Source organism: Falco naumanni, unplaced genomic scaffold (genome assembly GCF_017639655.2).
Source record: "Falco naumanni isolate bFalNau1 unplaced genomic scaffold, bFalNau1.pat scaffold_71_arrow_pat_ctg1, whole genome shotgun sequence".
Lineage (NCBI taxonomy): Eukaryota > Metazoa > Chordata > Aves > Falconiformes > Falconidae > Falco > Falco naumanni.
Window position 1 is genome coordinate 85,126 of NW_024427563.1, and position 19,414 is coordinate 104,539.

Consider the following 19,414-nt stretch of genomic DNA (forward strand, 5'->3'; position numbering starts at 1 on the left):
ATAGATTGTATCCAAGAGCTCAAATTCCATCCGAGTTTGTTAAAAATTTTCCCAAGCCAATCTTCTGACATATCCTTTTGAATTGTTTCAGTTTCTTCTTCAATTTTTCCCAATAGGTCTAGATCATGTTCCACATCCTGAGTGACATTTGGAATGTGGATACAACAGTGGTCCAATTTATCCTTGAGATACCCACACACTCCATGTTCTTTAAGTAGGAGCATATCTAGTGCCATTCTATTTGTAAAGTCATTCTGGAAGTTGCCTGTAATTGTATATTCAATTCCTTAAACCCTTTTTTGGTAACGTTTGCTAATTTTTCCACTTGACCAGTTAAATGATAGAGCCATACTCTGTTTCTATATGAAGCTATAGGATTTAAAAGTGATTCCAGTGCCCAGCCAATTTTCACTCCTGTAGATGGTTCATTCCAAGTATCATCATTTATCCCAGATCTCTTTATTCGTTTCAATTCTAAATTCTCTAGAGATCCTTTGAATGGTGATTTCTTCCAAATTGGACACAATGTTGGCGTGCCTAAAGTGATTTGTTTCACCTTACCATCTAATGGTAAGTGTGTTGTCCAGGTTCCATCACTTAATGCCCAAACTAAATGTCCTGGACTTCGAATAGTAGATTTTCTACAACTAAACAAAGTTCCTCTTCTGACTGTAAGAGTGCTGGTTAAATTGAGAGTATTCTTAAGACCTCGACAAAACCAACCATATTTCAAAGCAGCGGCCAACGGAGGAATTCTTTGGATTACTAAGTCTGCATTACTACAATCATACACTTTTTCACATTTCCACCATGGCACTATTTTATTTTCCTTCTCTCCCAATGTAGTTGACCTATCGTCAACCCAGGGTAATACTGAAAAAACCTTTCCATCCCAGGTAAAACACCAAGAAGTTCTTGCCATATACTGAAAATGGGAAAATATGGACATAGACCATATAGAGTCCCACTGGTCTACTAATTGGGTGCTTTGGCCAGTTTTGTTACACTTCCATTCCATGACACTTTTGCTCACATTGATTTTAAATTGTTCATCATGAGAACACCATCCCACAGTCTTAAATCTCCCTATTTTGGTAAAAACATGATTTAACAATTTTTCACAATCCGCCAGACTACCTGGAGTTTTCCACTGTTTTCTGATGACTTTCACTTGCTCGTACCATTGAGTCACTGGCCTTTGTTCACAATAGTTGGTTTCATTTTTATGTTCCAGGTTAGTCAAATTCATAGTTAAAATTCCCCATGGAATAGATTCACCTACTGCCCTTGGTATTGGCAAACAAGCAGTGATCTGCGTGACATTTTGTAAATTGGCAAATTCTTTAATCAATCCTACCATCAAATTTTCCTCAGCCATTTGTTTGGGAATTTCAATCACTTGTTCTGTTTCTACTTGTCTTTTGTTCCTGTCCACCAAGCTGGCCCATGATCCTACCAACACTACCGACCAAAATAAAATCCAATATAAAAATTAGACGTGTTTCAGTGTCAATTTTAAAGTCTCTGGGTCACGATTGACAATCTTCCATGGAGTAGGTGCTTTCTTCACTCGAGTATAATGTATCCAAGCATCTGATTCAGCTATCTTGATAGCTATAAAAGTGGTTAACAGTATCTGGAAAGGTCCTCTCCAGTGCTCCTGCAAAGGTTCGGAGGCCCAGGTCTTCACATAGACATAGTCTCCTGGTTGGAAATAATGCACGGAATTTTCCACAGATAAAGGTCTATTCCAAATTACTACACTCCAAATCACAGCCAAAGTTTTCCTTAGAAAAAGCAAATAGTTATACACATCTTGTTTTCCTTTTACATGTATGTTTAGATTTGGTTCTGGAGACTCATATGGTTTTCCATATAATAATTCATAAGGACTGACTGAGGTTCCACTCTTTGGCTGTACCCTGATTCATAATAATGCCAATGAAAGTGCCTGAGGCCACTTTAGACTGGTTTCTTGACAAATCTTGCTTATTTGTCGTTTCAAAGTTTGATTCATCCTCTCCACTTTCCCACTAGATTGTGGTCTCCAAGACGCATGCAAATCCCAATTAATACCCAATACTTTGCTAACACTTTGGACTACTTCAGCCACAAAGTGTGGACCTCTGTCAGAGGAAATTCCAATAGGAACTCCAAATCTCGGAATTATTTCTTGTAATAACCACTTCACAACCTCTTTGTGCTTGTGTGGTGCGACAGGGAAGGGCTTCTGGCCATCCTGTACAAGTATCAACCCTTACCAGGATGTACCGGTACCCATTTTGTCTAGGTAACTCTGAAAAACCTACTTGCCAATAATCTCCAGGTTCTACAGCAGATTTCAGTCTACCCATTGGAACCTTTTGCTTAATCATTGGATTATTTTTCAAACATACCTCACATTTTGCAGTTATCATTTTAGCTATTCCTAACATCTTAACTGATATTACTTGCTTTCGTAAAGATGTTACTAAGGCTTCTGCTCCCCAGTGACATTCTTGATGTCTCGTTTCAATTATCTCTCTCATCACAAGAGGTGGAATTACTACCTGTCCATTAGGAGTTATCCACCATCCAGCTAAGTTTTTCTTCGCATTTAATAACCGACCCAATTTGTCATCTTCCTCTGAATATCTCGGTTTTTCCCTAGGAAGGGTTACTGTTTTAGAAGGAATTATTGCCATTTGCAATGCTTGTTTCTTTGCTCCTTTTTTTTTTTTTTTTTTTTTTTTTTTGGCGCTGTTCTATCAGCTAAATTATTCCCAGCTATTATTTTTGTATTCCCAATGTGATGTGCCTTACAGTGCATGATTGCTACTTGATCTGGCTTTTGAACTGCTTGCAATCATCGTAAAATTTCTGTTTGATGCTTAATGTTTGATCCTTGAGAGGACAATAACCCCCTCTCTTTCCACAAAGCTCCATGGACATGCACTACCCCAAAGGCATATTTTGAGTCTGTCCAGATATTTACTCTCTTGTCTTTGCTTATCTCTAAGGCTCGAATTAAAGCGATGAGTTCTGCCTTTTGGGCTGATGTGGTACTCGCCAATGCTCCTGCTTCTATAACTGTAGTCTCTGTTGTTACCGCATATCCGGCGTATCGGACTCCTTGTTCCATAAAGCTGCTTCCATCAGTACACAGTTCCCAGTCTGGTCGCTCCAATGGCACATCCTTCAGATCTTCACGACTAGAATAAACATACTTGATGGTAGCCAAGCAATCATGTTCCAGTCGTCCTTCTTCCTGTATGGAACTTAAAAACACTGCAGGATTTACCAGGTTAGTTGTCTTTAGAATCACATCATCCTGTTCAGTCAATACCACCTGGTATTTCATCATTCGGCTGGGGGACAGCCAACGTCCCCCCTTCTGTTCTAGGACAGTTATCACCATGTGTGGAACATAGACTGTTATTGTTCTTCCCAAAGTCCATTTCCGAGCTTCTTGTATGAGCATCACTGTTGCGGCCACTGCTCGAAGGCAGTTTGGCCACCCTTTACTCACTGTGTCCAGTTGTTTAGAGAAATATCTGACTGGTCGTTTCCAGCTTCCTGTCCTCTGGGTTAACACGCCCAGTGCCAGGTGTTGTCTTTCATGTACAAACAGCTGGAAATCTTTGGTTAGATCCGGCAGTCCCAAGGCAGGTGCAGACATTAGGGCACGTTTCAACTCTACAAAAGCCTTTTGTTGTTGTGGGGCCCATACAAAGGGAGAGTTCTTTTGGGCCTCGTACAGCGGTTTAGCTATTAGCCCATAGTTCATGATCCAAGGCGACACCACCCAGTCATTCCCCAAAATGCTCTGAGTTCATGAATATTTCTCGGCTCAGGTATACCACAAATAGCTTCTGTGCGATTTTTTCCTAATTGCCGTTGTCCTTTTGAAATCTCAAAGCCCAGATATATCACAGTCTGGCAGGCTTTTTGGGCTTTCTTCCTGGATACCTTATACCCATTTAGTCCCAGGAAATTCAAGAGGTCAATAGTCACCTGTATACAAGTAAATCTTTCTTCTGTAGCAATCAATATGTCACCCACATATTATAAAAGTAAATGCCCAGGTCTTGGTTTGTCCTGTTTCCAGATTTCAAATTCCTTTGCTAAACGATTTCCAAAAATAGTTGGACTGTTTTTAAATCCTTGGGGTAATCTAGTCCATGTCAGCTGCATCTTTTGCCCGGTTTGAGGATTTTCCCATTCAAAAGCAAACAGTTTTCTGGTTTCCTTTTCCAAAGGTATACAAAAGAAAGCATCTTTTAAATCAAGCACTGTAAACCACTGATAATTCTCCCTCAATGCTATTAACAGTGTATAAGGGTTTGCTACTACAGGATAAATATCCTTAACCATTTGATTTACTGCTCTCAAGTCTTGTACCAGTCTATGTTCACCCGAAGGTTTTCTGACTGGTAAATTAGGAGTATTATACTCAGATTCACATTCTTCCAAAATTTTATACTCCAAAAATTTATCAATCAATTTCTTCAATTCCTGTCTCACTTCCGGTTTGATTGGATATTGTTTAATTCTCACTGTTCCTGCCCCTTCCTTCAAATCTATTTTAACAGGTTCTGCTAGTTTCAATTTACCAGGAGTATTTGTTTCCCATACAGTAGGGATCACTGCCAAATCCACCTCCGGTGGAATTTCTTGTTCCTTTACCTTTTCTTGTATCATCAAGATTTCTCCCGTTTTTGACTCAGGTATTTTCAAGAAAAGTTCTCCTTGGTCAAAAACAATCTGTGCATTTAATTTGGATAGCAAATCTCTTCCTAAGAAGGGTATCGGACATTCTGGTACATACAAAAATTCATGTGTAATTGTCTTATTTCCAAATTTCAAATCCAGGGGTTGCAGGAATGGCCTGTTTTTGTTCCAGTTTTTCCTTTACAGGTATTTAATAGAAAAATGTCGCTCCTGTATCCACTCCCAACCTCACAATTTAAACAACATTTTTTTCCACTTTCTTATTATCAGAAGTTATAGCCATTACCAAATTATCTCTAATAGTTAGCTTACATTCATCCTGCCAATCCTTTCTTTGTCTTAAGTAAAAAAACAAATCCACACCTGGCATTTTATTCCATTTCCCTTCTCTTTTACAATACAGCATTAACTGCAAAATAGTGTTATAATTCAGTGTCCCATTCGTGGGCCACTTTTCCTGATCATCCAATATATACAAAGGCCACCAATTATTACAATACTCAAATTATTACAATACTCAATCATCTGGCTCTTTTGCAGATCATCCTGTAAATTTCCCCAACGTGCCAATAAACATCCCAACAAAGAATTTTTCGGGATTTTGTCATTTACAGCAAGATTACCCATGCTTTTACTTTTAAACGACCGAGTTAACTTAGTTGCCATGGTGTAATTACTCACAATACAATACACAATTATTCAACTCTGTCACTCCGATCCGCGGATCCACACTCCCACTCGCTTTCGTGCTCAATTATACGTCTCACACTTACAGCCACACTCACACTTTCCCACAGTTACTTTAAACAAACATACAACACAATATTATACCTCTTAATTTTCTTCTTAATACACAAACTCACAAAACAACAAAAAAACCCAAAAACTTCTTCTAACTTCTTGTTAGAGGCACAGCCTTAGAGAACACTATAGCATATAGTTTCTCTTGTCTACACTTTTGTCCAACCCTGCAATAGCTTTCGTTATGTCTTACGGGCAGACTCCTAGTCCTACCCTGCGCAGCTCTTTCACCGCGTCTGACAGGCAGACTTACTCAGTGGCACTCCAACCCACTGGTGGGACTCCATCCCACTCCTTACCATACACTTATTATAGTGGGACTCCTGCCCACTTCCTCTAGTGCACTTACTTACTACAATTAAAAAAAGAAGTGTCTTACCCAAAAATCCAGGGAACGTCGTGAAGAGCCTTATGGATCGGGGATCGATGGGTGTCCCCGAGAAATCCTCGGTGCCGGCTGGAACCGATCAGGTCCCCGACTCCTCCGGTCTCCTTCAGGGAGGTCCCATCTGGGTCGCCAAAACTGTTACCGCAATCTCGGAATGAAGAACTTATCGACACCAATGTGATGTAGATAAGCAGACACTTCTTTGTTAATGGCCGGGTGCGTGAGCGAGTCCTCTCACGATCAACGCACACCAGGTCCCAAAATCAGACACCATATAGAGAACTTATTCATACATATTCATTAAATATTCATGCATAATCCTAACATTTCCCGTAGATCATTAACATACTCTCCTCCTATATCCGATTCTGCGCAGTAAAGCTTAGAAAGGTCTAGAAATGGGTCTGGGGTACGATTTGGGTAGGTGGTATGTGAGTCGGTGGTCGCGATCTCCCCTGCCGGAATTACCTTTTACTAAAGTTCACGGTTTCTTGGCAGGCACCTACAAGCTGTTCCAGTCGACTCTCCCCAGTTCCCATTCATCTCATATTCTGACATTTCAATACACCTCTGCGTACAGAAGACTGGTTAAGTACAAAGGAACCTTTCAACCCTAGAGTTATTACCTAAGTTTTAACAATGGTTCCAGCCCCTTCTTCTAGCCTTGGTACAGGACGTACAGAAGATCTCATAACAACTTTTACTGTGCAGCTATAAGTTTCTTATAAGATTTTTTTTCTTATCCTTCTATATTTTAATTTTATGAAATGATTTTATAAAAAAATTAATCAATCAAATAAAATCAATCAATCTTAACTTATTAACAAATCGATAAAAATCTTGTCTGGGCTGACGAGCAGGGCTGAGGAATGGATTTGGCCCTCTCCATCTCCCTGGGAGGGCGGAAAGGTTTGGGCTGGAAAACCAGAGGAGTTCAATGGCAGGGACGCAGCTGAGTGTGGGAGCAGGGTGGTTGGGTTTGAGAGCAGGCTGAGATGCCAGCATTGGATGCTGAGGTGCTTGCAGGCTTTGCACAGGTTCCATGTGGCTTCTGCCATGCAGCTCCATGAAGGCACTTTGCAGCTAGCGGTTTCCCTTGCTAAGCACCTGCGGCTGCTTTGTCAAGTCCTCTTGTTATCAATTTGTTAATAAGTTAAGATTGATTGACTTTATTTGATTGATTAATTGATTTTATAAAATCATTTTATAAAATTGAAAAATAGAAGGATAAGAAATATTTTTAATGAAACTTATAGCTGCACAGTAAAAGTTGTTATGAGATCTTCTGTACGTCCTGTACCAAGGCTAGAAGAAGGGGCTGGAACCATTGTTAAAACTTAGGTAATAACTCTAGGGTTGAAAGGTTCCTTTGTACTTAACCAGTCTTCTGTACGCAGAGGTGTATTGAAATGTCAGAATATGAGATGAATGGGAACTGGGGAGAGTCGACTGGAACAGCTTGTAGGTGCCTGCCAAGAAAGAAACTGTGAACTTTAGTAAAAGGTAATTCCGGCAGGGGAGATCGCGACCACTGACTCATATACCACCTACCCAAATCGTACCCCAGACCCATTTCTAGACCTTTCTAAGCTTTACTGCGCAGAATCGGATATAGGAGGAGAGTATGTTAATGATCTACGGGAAATGTTAGGATTATGCATGAATATTTAATGAATATGTATGAATAAGTTCTCTATATGGTGTCTGATTTTGGGACCTGGTGTGCGTTGATCGTGAGAGGACTCGCTCACGCACCCGGCCGTTAATAAAAAAGTGTCTGCTTATCTACATCACATTGGTGTCGATAAGTTCTTCATTCCGGGATTTCGGTAACACTCTGAGTGTGAAGCCTGGCTCCAGCTGTGCTGCTTGCCTGCAGCAGGCAGGAGTCACTTCTGTGCCGAGCCGGGGAGGCTCTGGCATTGCTTCTGAGGTGGGGGAGCGGTGGGCAGGAGCACGTGGTGGCAGCCCTGTGAGTGCATCTGAGGCCAAGCGTGAGAGCCCTGATGGGTCTCACCTTGACGTCTGTCTTGGAGTTCTGCCTTCTGAGGCAGGAAGCATCACCCAGCGTCCGGTTCCCTTTCTTTAGAGCGCGTCTGTCTTGGAGCCTGGAGCGCACCGGGGTGTCATATCTGAGCTCTGCAGTTCCTGCTCAGGTTTGTGTCTGGACAACATGTGGGACACGTGTTGCAGTGAGCTGCCACAAGCTAGCTGGCTGGAGAGCCAGCTTTTATCTTCCCTGACCGGACTGTAAAGCTCCAGATAATGTATGCTGGTTTTCCAGCGGAGGGTTCCTGGTTCCCTGCCGAGCAGATGTGCTGATTTGGTTTGCTTGTGGCCGTGAGTCTCATGGGAAGCGTTTGTTTATGCCGTATGCTGCGCTGAAAATGCGTGAAGCTCCCTGGCAGCCGAGATGGCCTTGTAAGTTGGATGTCCTCGGCTGGCGTGTGTGTAGATGTGTGCACGGTTAATTGGAACAAGCTCATAGGTGGCTACTCACCAGGTGCAACAACAGAGGACACCCCAAAGGCATTGTTGGAGCTGTGGCAAGACGGTGATTTGCCTGTTCTCTTTTGCGTTGATATGCTTGGGGTCCTCCCCAGGCAAGCAAAATAGGAATTAAGTTCTTGCTTTGTAAGTCAGCGTGGAGGTTTTTCTGTACTCCTTAAAGAAATGAGTAGCTTGTCTGCAGTGTCTGGATGAATTTACCTGAAGCTGGGATCTGTGAGTTTTTGCTTAATTTCGGGATGTCAAAAAGTGTTAGGGTAGTGCCGGGTCTTTCAAGTCCCATAAAATAAGAAGTGGGCAAATCCATCCGTCCCTTGGTCCAGTTAGGCAGGAAGGGAGGGGAAATGATTTCTAGTCCAAAGTAGTGCTTAGTAAGTGCTGTACAGACCTCTCTTTGATTTTTGTCGGTGCTTGAGACCCGCTTTCTGGGGGTGTTTTCTCCTCTTTCCCTTTCTTGCACCCACACTTTTTGAGATGCAGATGGAGAGGTCGTCAGCAGGCTGGTGGTAGAAAAAGAACGGCCCATGGACCTGTTGACCCATGCAGCCTGCAGGATGAGGATGCTGGAGAAGAGCTGCCATGAGGATAGCCTATAAGTGGCCCTGCTTTCACATACGTTGCGTTTCTATTTGAGCTAATTGCTCATGCAGCTTGAATGGTTTCATGCTTTTCTTTCTGCTGTTACAGCTTCAAACGCCTGTAGGGAGCCTTGAGTTTGGGTGTTAATAAGTGAAAAAAGGGGCCCTCGTTCTCCATGGAGAAAGGTTCTTGGTCACTGTGGCAATTTCATGCCTGGAGGGAGTCCTATTTGCTGGATCATTTTTGCAACTTAACCAAATTAGCTTTGAGAAACCATAGTTGATAATCAGAGTACTGAGCTCTGTGCTCCATTAGTTAAAACCATCACCAACCTCCTTGCACAAAGGGTGGGCATTTGGTTTGCAAAGTAGGAGAGCCGTCTGATTTTGATGCTCGGGGCAGCAGCGATCCCCGGCTTTAAGGTTGTTCCTAATAATCTGAGCGCTTAGTAGGGTCAGGCGCAGAGTCGCATCGGGTCAGCTGCTTTTGCAAAATGAAGCAGTGAAGTGACATTTCCCTTTTGTTCCCACCGAAAAACTTTTGAAGAGTAATAAAGGACAGTTTGGGTATTAATCGAGATTTGGATAAAAATTCCAGTAAATAGTTCCAAAACAGATGGAAGTTGGGGGGAGAAGGTGAGAAATGCCAGCAGGCTCTGATGTGTGCGTGTGGCTTGTGAAAGGCTGTTTTGGCTCAGGGAATGTTTGTTGTGGGGTTTTACTTCTATCAATCTTCACTCTTCTGCTTCAACATGGTCTAATGATGAGACAGGGTGGGGAGGCCGCCTGTTGTCCAGTTATGAAGGATGCTACAGCCTGGAGACACAGCTGTCTCCTTTGGGTCTGCCATGAAGGGGATTCTGGATTTTCAAAGTCCTGTTGTTGTTCCTTGCAGGTCAACTGAGGCATGGCCACTGGAAAGCCCTGCTCGTTCACAGGGTCCTCCAGGATGGCTGGTGGATTCCCGAGGCAAGTGGTAGTGCCTCGTAATCTGAAGCTAGCCAGAGGGACAGAGAAGCCTGCAACTGTAAGTACCTGCTGCGGCCAGGTAGGAGCTGTGTAAGGCTGGAAACTGCCCCCGCGTCCTTCCTCTACCTGCCCCTCCTGTTGTCTGGCCGCACTGTGAAGCTGGACACCACCTCCCCGTCTCTCTGCTGCCATGCTTCTGTCGGAGGTGGTGACCATGGTGCAGTAGGGGATGGACTGTGTGCTGCTTCAGGGCAAGCCCAGAGTCTGTCTGGATGTGCCACCGGAGCCAATTTAAATGGACGTACCGGGCATTGCACCGGAATAGCTGAAGCGTGAGCGTGTGCTTCGTTCTGTCCCCTTTGTGTGGGCAGCAATGTTTTGTCACGTCGGGATGCTTGCCAGCGCTGCTCTGACCATACCTGCCCTCCAGGCAGCTGGGCATGTGGTGGGCTGCTCGAACTCTGCCCAAAGGCTTTGAGAGGCATGGCTGGTCCCAGATGGAACAGGTTCCAGACCAGTTGTTCTGTCCCGTATCCCGTGTGGAGCACAGACCCAGCGCTGCAGGCAGCAGCGGAGTCAGGGCAATTCCTCCTCCCCATCCTCAGACGTCCTTTGCTGACCAGAGCTCACCTGGCTGAAGGCGACCTGGCGCTGAGGCTCTGTCGAGGAGGTCTCTCTGCATACTTCTGTGGAGGGGTCTCGGAGGCCAGAACAGAGAAAACAAGTGCTAATTCAAAAGAGATAACTAAAACTTGGAGCCATTCCTCTCCACCTCGGTCTTGGCACAACACTGCTTCTCTGCTTTCCTCTGACTCACCCAGCAGTGACGTCTCCACGCGTGTGGTGGTTGTAAGCGTTGTGCAAGGATGGAGTTAGGGGGTTGCTGGTAACTCCTCCCGACCTTCTTCAAAGGTCACTGGCTCAATCCAGCAAATCTGAAGAGGAAACAAATGCCCGAAGAGCCAAATCCCCCAACATGTCACATCAAATCACAAAGGAGAAGCTAATGGGACAGAGCCACTTGGTTGGAGCATGTGTATTCCGCTCTCTATCATTAATTTACTGATGTTAAATATTTCAGCGGGTAATTATGGGACTTCCAGGACTATCCTAGTGGCTGTGATCACAAATTATTCATCAGTGGCTCTTGAACAAGAAAAGCCTTTCTGAATGAAGGCAGTTCTGTAGCTCTTGCTGGTGTTTTGCATTTCAGCTGACTCCCTCTGCCTTCCTGAAGGAGATGACTCTTAGCACCAAGCAGAGGCTGGCCAGCACTCGGGACATGCGGCGGCCCCAGGTTACCCAGCTTCTCGACGTGAGCGAAGCCTCCCGTCAAAAGGTAGCCTTTTCTTGCCCTTTTCCTTGCTGTTTGACGTGACATTTGAAGTGGGCCTATGCTTGTGACAGGCTTGCCTCCAGCTTATCTAAATACTTTGGTGACTAAGTCCTGTTGTCGTTTCAAACTGCTGCTGGTGGTGGTGGAGTTCCTTCTGCTGGGGGAAAGGTGAAACGTTTTCCCCCAGTGAGCTGTTGAAGTCCTGGCCTGCACTAAGCCCATATAAAGCACCTCTGCTGAAGTTGGTGGCTTTTGCTGGAGACGAGCTTCTGTGGCTAAAGCATGATACTGGAGGAAGGCTGGGGCGGGACACAAGGATGCAAGCTTGCAATTTCCCACCCTCCTGCTGAAATAGGCAGCCCTTGGTTTGGTGCAGTCTCTGTCAAACGCTTGGGGTCATCGGATGCCCTCAGTGGTGGCTGCGTTGGCCTTTGGGGGCTGAGGGCCTACGGTAACTACTCAAGGTGTAGCTCAAGCAATTGCATGAATGCTTTGGGTTGGAACGACGAGTGGGACCCTTACGGGGTGTTAGATTTTGCAGGCTGCCAGGTACACAGGGGAATGGCGCTGGGCAGAGGGGAGCGGGTGTGCTTTATCTGGATCAGTGTTTGCTTACACGTGTGTTGAAAGCTGCTCTTCTTACACATCTGCTTAGTGTAACGCACGTTCCAAAGGGGTAGATGACTGAGGTAGGCTGTTGAGTGGAAAAGTGCCAGCAAGAGACCTGTAACAAATTGGTTGGGGATTGCCCTAGACAGCGTGTGAGGTTGGGAACGCCTCGGACGAGCACGCACAGAACTGGCCGGGTGCTGTGGCTCCTGGCTTCAGCACGACCCTGACTGCTGTGCAGAAGCAGGAGATGTGCCTGTGTCTTGTGAGTGCGAAGAGTTCAGCTGGAAGGGGGGAGACAAAGCAGGGAGGGATTTTCTCCAAGTAATGCCTCTGCGCTGTAAGCGTTTGCTGTTTCTGTGTGTCGTCAGGCACGCTTCGGTGGTGGTACTAACTGACATGGCAATAATGGACTGCAATGAAGCATCCGTTGAGAGCTCATGGGAAAAGGAGATGCCAAGTCCAGCCTTACTCAAGTTGCGCAGTAGTGCTGGGGAAGGAGCTGAACCTTATCACCTCATCTGTTGCTTTCTTAACGGCGGTGTTCCTTTTTGGCCTGTCTTCTCTTCCTCATGGTTTCTAGGCTGTGTATCAAAAAAGAGATTTGAGGATGGGTTGGACTTGGTCACTGTCTCAGGGTAAAGATAATCCCCAGACTGTTTCCCATGGAGTCTCCTGTCAATTCTTGGCTTTCACTTGCTGCACGAGTGCTTACGGCTCTCGCAGTGAGTGCTCTGGAGCTGTGTGACTGTTAGCCCAGCGCTCTGCCGGAGGTAAGCGCTGCCTTGCCTTTTGGAGCAGGAAACCTGGAGAAACGGCCAGCAAAAGAGCTGCTCGCTTGAGCCTGCTCGGTGTGGCCCAGAAACTTTTGATCTGCTCAGAGCACAGGTGGGTGAGCTGCCGTTCCCCTGGCGTGAGCTGGGCAGGCGTACTCACCGGGAGACTGTACTTCACTGGGGACCGATGTAGTATTCTCTGATTGATGAATCTTTCTCCCAGCGGCTGAAACTCTGTTTTGCATCTGCAGTTCTCGGCACCTTCCCCGAAACAGCACTCGTTCCAGCCTTTCCCGTCAGAGGTGGTATTCCAGAGCTACGTCCCCTACGAGGTCTATGAAGTGCCACTGATTCTGAGGAACGAGGACAAGGTAGGTGCTGGGATGTGGAAGTTTAACCCTGTGCTGGAACTGGAGAGCAGTGTTGTCCGCGCGGTGCACAGCACAGCCAGTCACCTGCTGCAGCACAGCGCATCCGGAGTAAAAGGTCTCGCCACCTTTATTTTGCGAGATGGTGGAAATCTTGCCATGCTGAGGTTTCTTGCCCTGGTTTTGGCTGTGTGTTGGTAGTACCTCGCTGAAAGGAGCTTTTCTAGTCAGCACCTTTCCCCGTGGAAGCCCTGCACGGATGGGAATGTTGGGGGCTGTACAGTTCTTCCCTGCCCTCGTGCTTTCCCTCGAGTGTGCACCGCGTCCTGGTGGCTCCGTGGTTAATCTTGGTTTCCACAGGGCACCTCTGCCTCTGGGTGAGCTGCACAGAGAGCTGAACGGGCTGTCAGAGCTCGGGGTGGGGTCTTCTCCACTTTATGCTGGAGTAAGTTATAATTAGTGGTAACAGCGCTTCAGGAAAGGTGTTTTGAAACAGCAGTGGAAACAGACTGATGTAGCAGAAGCAGTGGGAGGCCTTTAGGTGCCGCTTCAGGCTCCTGCTAAGCTTAATTGGGTTCTGCTCAGGTTTTTCTGAGGCAACGTGATGCTCTGTTTTCCCTTTGGAGAGCCACAGCACGTTCAGAGTCAAGTGCCCTCGGAGGTCTCCACCTTTGCTTGAAAAACCTGATCATTTTGAGATTTCCCAAGAAAGTTGCAAATGGAAAAGTTGGAAAATGTCAGCAGTTTTGTTCCACTGTAAAGAGGGAAGTTGAGACCTTTTGAATTTCAGTTGGGGAAATATTTGCTGGAATGAGGCATGTGCCAAGAGCAAGCTGGTGGGCAAAGGCAGAGGGAGGAAAGGAGCTGAGCTCGGTGTTCTCTCCCTGCACACTTTCCTACACGCAAGGGTTTCTCTTGATCTGTAGCAGTAGGTGCACTGGCAGCAGAGAAAGGTCAGGAAGAGAGGTGTAATTAAGGGTACTCTTCTGTAATGAAGAATAAGAGGTATGCGTGAGGGGAGGGTGGGATGGGAAGATGGAAGTGTGCGCAAGAGCCGGTGAATTCCCCCCAGATTTCCAGATTTACCTGCTGGGGGGGACAAACAGGTGGACAACAAAAAAAAGCTGCCAAGGTGTATTGCGGGTGGAAGGACAGCGGGAGAAGTCCAAGAATCTCCTGAGAGAACAGGTTTTGACAGGGATGTGGGCGAAAAGGGAAGACCCTTTGGCTAGGAAGGATGCGTGTGTGGTCCCTCAGTTATTCCTGGAGAGTACTGCACCATTCCTGGTCTGGCATTTAACTTGGGAACGTGGATAAGATGTGGCATGGGTGCCTGCACCCAGGGAATGCCACTGGTGTGGTCTGCACTGGGTTTTGGGCACCCCTTGCTGTAGGTATCTTCTTCCCCAATTAAAATGTGCCTCAGTTTCTCTCTTCCTACTCTCTGCTTCGTTCCCACTGAGTCTTTTGGCTTCAGCTGCTCCATTATCCATGCAGCACTTCAAAATGGTTATCTTTGCCAAGTACCAGCCAACAGGCAAACAGTTGATTTGCTCTGTTCATGCTTCCTCAGGTGGAAAAGAACATCTGCATAACATTTCTGCCCTTCCCAGTAAGGAATAATAAACTTGTCCAGCTGCGCCTTGGGATTTACGTGCCCTGTAAAGGGGGAGGCAATGTGTGAATGTGGGTTTTTTTCCAAACCGAACTAGTTTTGAAGCCGGTAAGACCTCAACCATTGGAGAGCGTGGGTGTAAAAGTAAGATCAGCTCTAAGGAAAATCCTTGGTATGTTCTAAATACAGAAAGGTAGAGATGATAATCCTGAGAGAGTGTTCTATTCTAATTTTGTTGGCTTTTGGCGATGTCCTGGAGAAGAGCAGAGCAGTGTTGTGCTCTGTCTCAGAGTTTTCGCGCTGGTTTCCCAGATTCTTCTGAATCTTATACTGCACGGCAGCCTGAAGTTGTTTGCCCCCTAAAAATCCAGCTGACAGCAAAATATATTCCAAATAGAGGCTCTGTAATCGTGCAACTACAGAAGTGCTTCGCTATATACTTACTGCTCTTACCTGTGTTGTACAATTGCTTTTCTGTCTTCAGGCTGTTCCTCAGCACCCTCAGGTGTTCCGGGTGGCTTTTGCTGAAGGTCTGAGCCACACGTGCTCCTCTCCTAAGGGACTTGGTGACCAAACTGCTTGTGTGCACTGTGAAACTGGCTCCTGGAACCCGCTGCCCCAGGACCCTGCTGGGTTCCAAGGGCGTTTGGAGAGTTCAGGACTGCCTTGGCCACGGGTTACCAGGCTCGGGTGGGTGGTGCAGAACGAGCCTCCATTTTTTCCAAGCCTCCTGTGGGTTTGTTGTTTGTCAGTGAAGCTGCCCGTCAGTCCAAATCACCTGCTTTAGACGTTGAGATTTGGTGCTGAGGCGTCGCTCTCAATGTGCTTGAGAAATGCCTGTGTGCTGTCTGTGTGCTGGTGGTGTCCCAGAGGGCAGAACCGTGCAGCAGGGTGCCTGCAGGGACTGCTGGGGGTGGGCAGGGGTCCCCAGGGATCTGGCTTGCCTGCGCTGGCAGCTGCCTGGCTACGGTCACAGGCAGCAGGAGCCTCCAGAGAGCAGAGGTTGGCTTTTAAAACCGAGACTCCAGCGCCAGTCAGTGCCGGTCATGTATCTCGAGGCAGAAGATGCCTTTGGAGCCCATAGTTGATAGGCACAGCCTGGGGGGTCGCCTGGCTTTCCATCACTTTGTCAAGTTGCTGGCTCTCATCCTCTGCATCAGCCTTTCCTTGTAGCGTATTGTGCTTCTCCCTTGCTTCTTTACAGCTCCCTGTGAATTTTCCTAGCCATCCTCAGTTTGTGGGGTTGTCTCTTTGTCTTCCCATGGTCCTCCTTTTGCTCTTCAGGCCTGCTTTTATTCCCAGTGAGGCCACAGTATGTGTGGTCTCCTCCTCTTGCCGGTCTGCCCGCATGACTGTAGCACCGCAGCTTGAGTGCCCCGCTCAAACGCAGCACGTTAAAGTGCATTTCTTCCTTCCCCCAGGATTAACACGTACTGTTTGGCCTTCAGATAACACAGTCCCCTTCTAGGGGCATGACTGCCTGGATGTGTACGGGCAGAAGCCGGCAGGTTCTTTGGGCTTGTTGAATACACGGGTGGCTTGATTCAGATATTCTATCTCGGTGCTGCTGGTGTCTTCCCTGCTTGGCCCTTCCTTCATTGCCCTGCTGCCTCTGGCCGTGAGCTGTTTTGCCCAGGCAGAAGGGATTAATGTTGACTCTTGTGTATTATGTGCACGTACCTCCAGAGCTAAAAGTGCTTTGGAAAGGTGGTTAAGGAAGGCTGTCGGCAGGTCTCTTCTCCTCCTGTTTCCACGAGCTGCAAAATCATACTTTCTTACCTTTTCTGCAGGTTCCTCAGCTGCTGAAGGTCACCTTGGAGAGGTCACCTTATTTCAAGTTGATCAGCCACCATGCCGTGTGCCGCAAAGTACCGCCTGGCATGCTTGCGACTTTCCACATCGTTTTCACCCCCAATGAGAACAAGGTGAGACTGGAGGTCCCAAGAGACAGGTGCCTTCAGCGGGAGGCGAAGCTGCGGGGCTGGGTTCAGAACGGGGCGTCTGCTGTGGGTTTTGCGGCACTGCTAATATCTGTCCGTTGCTGTATGGTTATGGGTTTGCTCTGATAATTATAAATAACAAAAGCCTATTTAAAATTGACCTGTTGTTTGGAGGACGCGAAGTTGAGCCTGATCAGAGTGAGGACCACCACCTTTGAAAACTGGAGTCACTGGAATGTGTATCACGTTGGACACAGCAGTGAGACAGCGGAACGTTCTGTCTGAAGCCGGCACTTTCCTTGCGCACTGGTTATAACCCGTGCCGTGCTGCAAGGTTTGCTCTAGGCTGTGGTCAGGCAGCCTGGCTGGCAGCACCATGCGATGCCACCGCAGCAGGGACTGACGGGCTGTGCGTTCCCTCCCTGTGCTTTCCTGGGCATTTGCAGGGGAAGGTGCACGTGTGACAGTAGGAAAATGGCCAGGAGGAGTGTTGATGTTTAGCCATCCCACCTCTCTACTCAGTGTTAGGGGCTTAATTATGATGGAAAAGACTAGAGGAGTGAATAGATGCAGAGAGCTTTCCTCTTTCCCATCTGGCAACCAGTTCCCTTCCTCACCCTGGGCTGGAGCGAAGGTGATGCTTTTTCATAGCCTCTGTGTCCCAGCCTTGCCGCTGTGCTGCCCCTGAGGATACTTGCCTGCCTGTGCTCCAGCTGTGATTCTAGGGGAGAAGATGCGCTGTGCTCGTGGCGGGGAGCCAGCCTGGCACAGCCGCACTGAGCTCTAGATGTCTTTAATCAGCAGGGGGTCGGTGTGCTGCAGATGACAGAGACATCTGGAGCACACCCAGGCATTGAAGGGGCAGGTAGAATCTGCAGGCAGACACTTACCCCGGAGCCTTTGGGCAGTCACGCTGGTGTGGCTGTGCCTGCGTGCATGTGGCTGTGGCTGCTGTGTCAGCTGGCACCTATTCCCTGCCCCGTGTGCCATGCTTTTGCTTGCAGGTTGGAACATCGGTGCTGTGGCTCTGGCAAGCCTTGCACTGTGCCGTGATGTGAAGGGGTGACAGTGTCGTCTGGAGGCTTGTTAATGCAGAAGGGTTTAGCACATGGCATGGAAGGGAGGAAGCATCGCAGGGGAATACAGACAGGCTGACTCTTTGCACCAGCACTCTGCTGCCTCTTGGCAGGGTTCTTTGTGTGACTTTGTGGGTGATGCAAGGTGAGGGGGTCGCTCTGAGCCAGCTGGCGTTTCCGCACCAGGCCAGAGGCGCAGGATCCCTTTGGGCACAGCTGTTCTCTCATCGTGCGTTCGCTGCTTAGATTTAGTTTAATGCCCTGTCCTATCCTCAAACAGCGTGGCTGTAGCAAACTAGAGAGGAAATGCCCTGCGGTCCCTGGCTCCCTGAGCTTGTGAAATGATCTGTTGCTTTGGGGAGGGACTGAGAAATGGTTTTACGTCATTCGTATGGAAGGTAAAAATGATGTTGGCCTAGGGCAGTTCTCCATACTGCCCAAGTGACATAAGAGCTTAATCTCACCGAGGTAGGCTTTGCAGAGGACGCTGTTTCCTTTAAAATGCGATTTATTAGTATGAATTAGCATTCATTTTGGGTGTGGAAGTAAATTGGTTCCCATGAAGGGCAAATTGCTGCTCTTCAACTAGAGAGAAGCAGCAGAGCAACAGATGAACATCACCCCAAATAGAAGTAGGGTGAGAGAACCCCCAGGAGCACTCATGTCCAGTACTTTGTCCCTTGTCTTGCCCTTGAACTGGTGAGTGTGTGGCATTAGGGAGCTGTGCCAGCAAGGTCCTCTGCACAGCTTCAGCGACACCACGGCGGTTTCTGCCGAACTGGGTTTTGTGCTCCTTGCAGGGCATTGGGAGAGGGATGCGTGCTGCTCAGTGAGGAGCACATGGGGATTGTACAGCAGAACCAGAATTTTGTACAAACGGAATGTTTTGGCTCATACGTGATGGAGTGTGAATCAGCGAAGTGCCAGGGTGCTGTAGCTGAGCTAGAAATGCATCCACAGCGTGGTCAGGAGGCGCAGAGCACCTTGCAAAGCCCTTGGCCAAGAGGCAGGCTTTGGGAAATGGTTCTGTAAAGCCACCTGCGCTGGGCTTGCAGTTGCTTGCCTGCAGAGTATCTGTGTTAGTTGTGGAAGGCTCAGGAGTGCTGCCTTTGAACAACCCCTACATCCCTGATGCTGCACGATCCACAGGGACTGTGGGTAACCCAGTGAACTGGGATGCGGGTCTTCCTGATGGGGAGTTGGTTTATATAATTCTCTTGCTTTGAATCTGTTCTTCCCTGGGGTAAGTCTGACTTCAGTGAAGTCACTCCTGATTGAAAGGAGTAAAATTGTGGCTAAGCCCTAAGTAATCGGGCCATGTGAGTTGTTAGTGGCTGAAATGCCACGTAGCCCTTTCTTGGAAAATGAGCAGTTTCCTACTGTCTCGCAGTCATTTGGGAATGTGCCACGTGCTCGGACTGTCAGAAAATAAATAAACAGCTGACGTGTCTGTTGGTTTATTGGCACTTGTGTTATAAATGAACTGCTAATTTTTCTGCTGGGCAGCGTTTCCACTTAGTTACTCTTGCTGCTTCTGATTTGCACGTTTCTGTTTTGTGGCTCCAGTTGTACAGCGTGGGTGTTCTCGTGCCAGCCCACATTCCTGCGTGTCCTTGCATTATGGTCTGACAGTCTCTGCTGAACTGGGAACCATTGTGGCACTGACTGGCAGATTAACAACAGAGAGAAACACTTCCATTTGTGTGTCCTTCAGGCTTATTAATAGTTTATTGTAAAGGA

General features: G+C 47.2%; 2 protein-coding genes across 2 annotated transcripts in view; both read left to right on the top strand.

Annotated features, from left to right (window-relative positions):
* The window catches only part of LOC121082326 (hydrocephalus-inducing protein-like), a 22,197-nt gene extending 12,308 nt beyond the window's left edge, over positions 1–9,889 (top strand). The window contains exon 4 of the mRNA XM_040581671.1: positions 9,881–9,889. Within this exon, the coding sequence (XP_040437605.1) occupies positions 9,881–9,889 (9 nt within the window). The remainder of the gene's footprint in view (positions 1–9,880) is intronic.
* Positions 9,887–16,583, top strand: LOC121082327 (hydrocephalus-inducing protein homolog; the record flags this gene model as incomplete). Its single annotated transcript, XM_040581672.1, has 4 exons — positions 9,887–10,012; positions 11,168–11,293; positions 12,927–13,046; positions 16,449–16,583. Coding segments are annotated over exons 1-4 (501 nt in total), but the record flags the coding sequence as incomplete, so codon positions are not given.
* Positions 16,584–19,414: the final 2,831 nt, after the last annotated feature.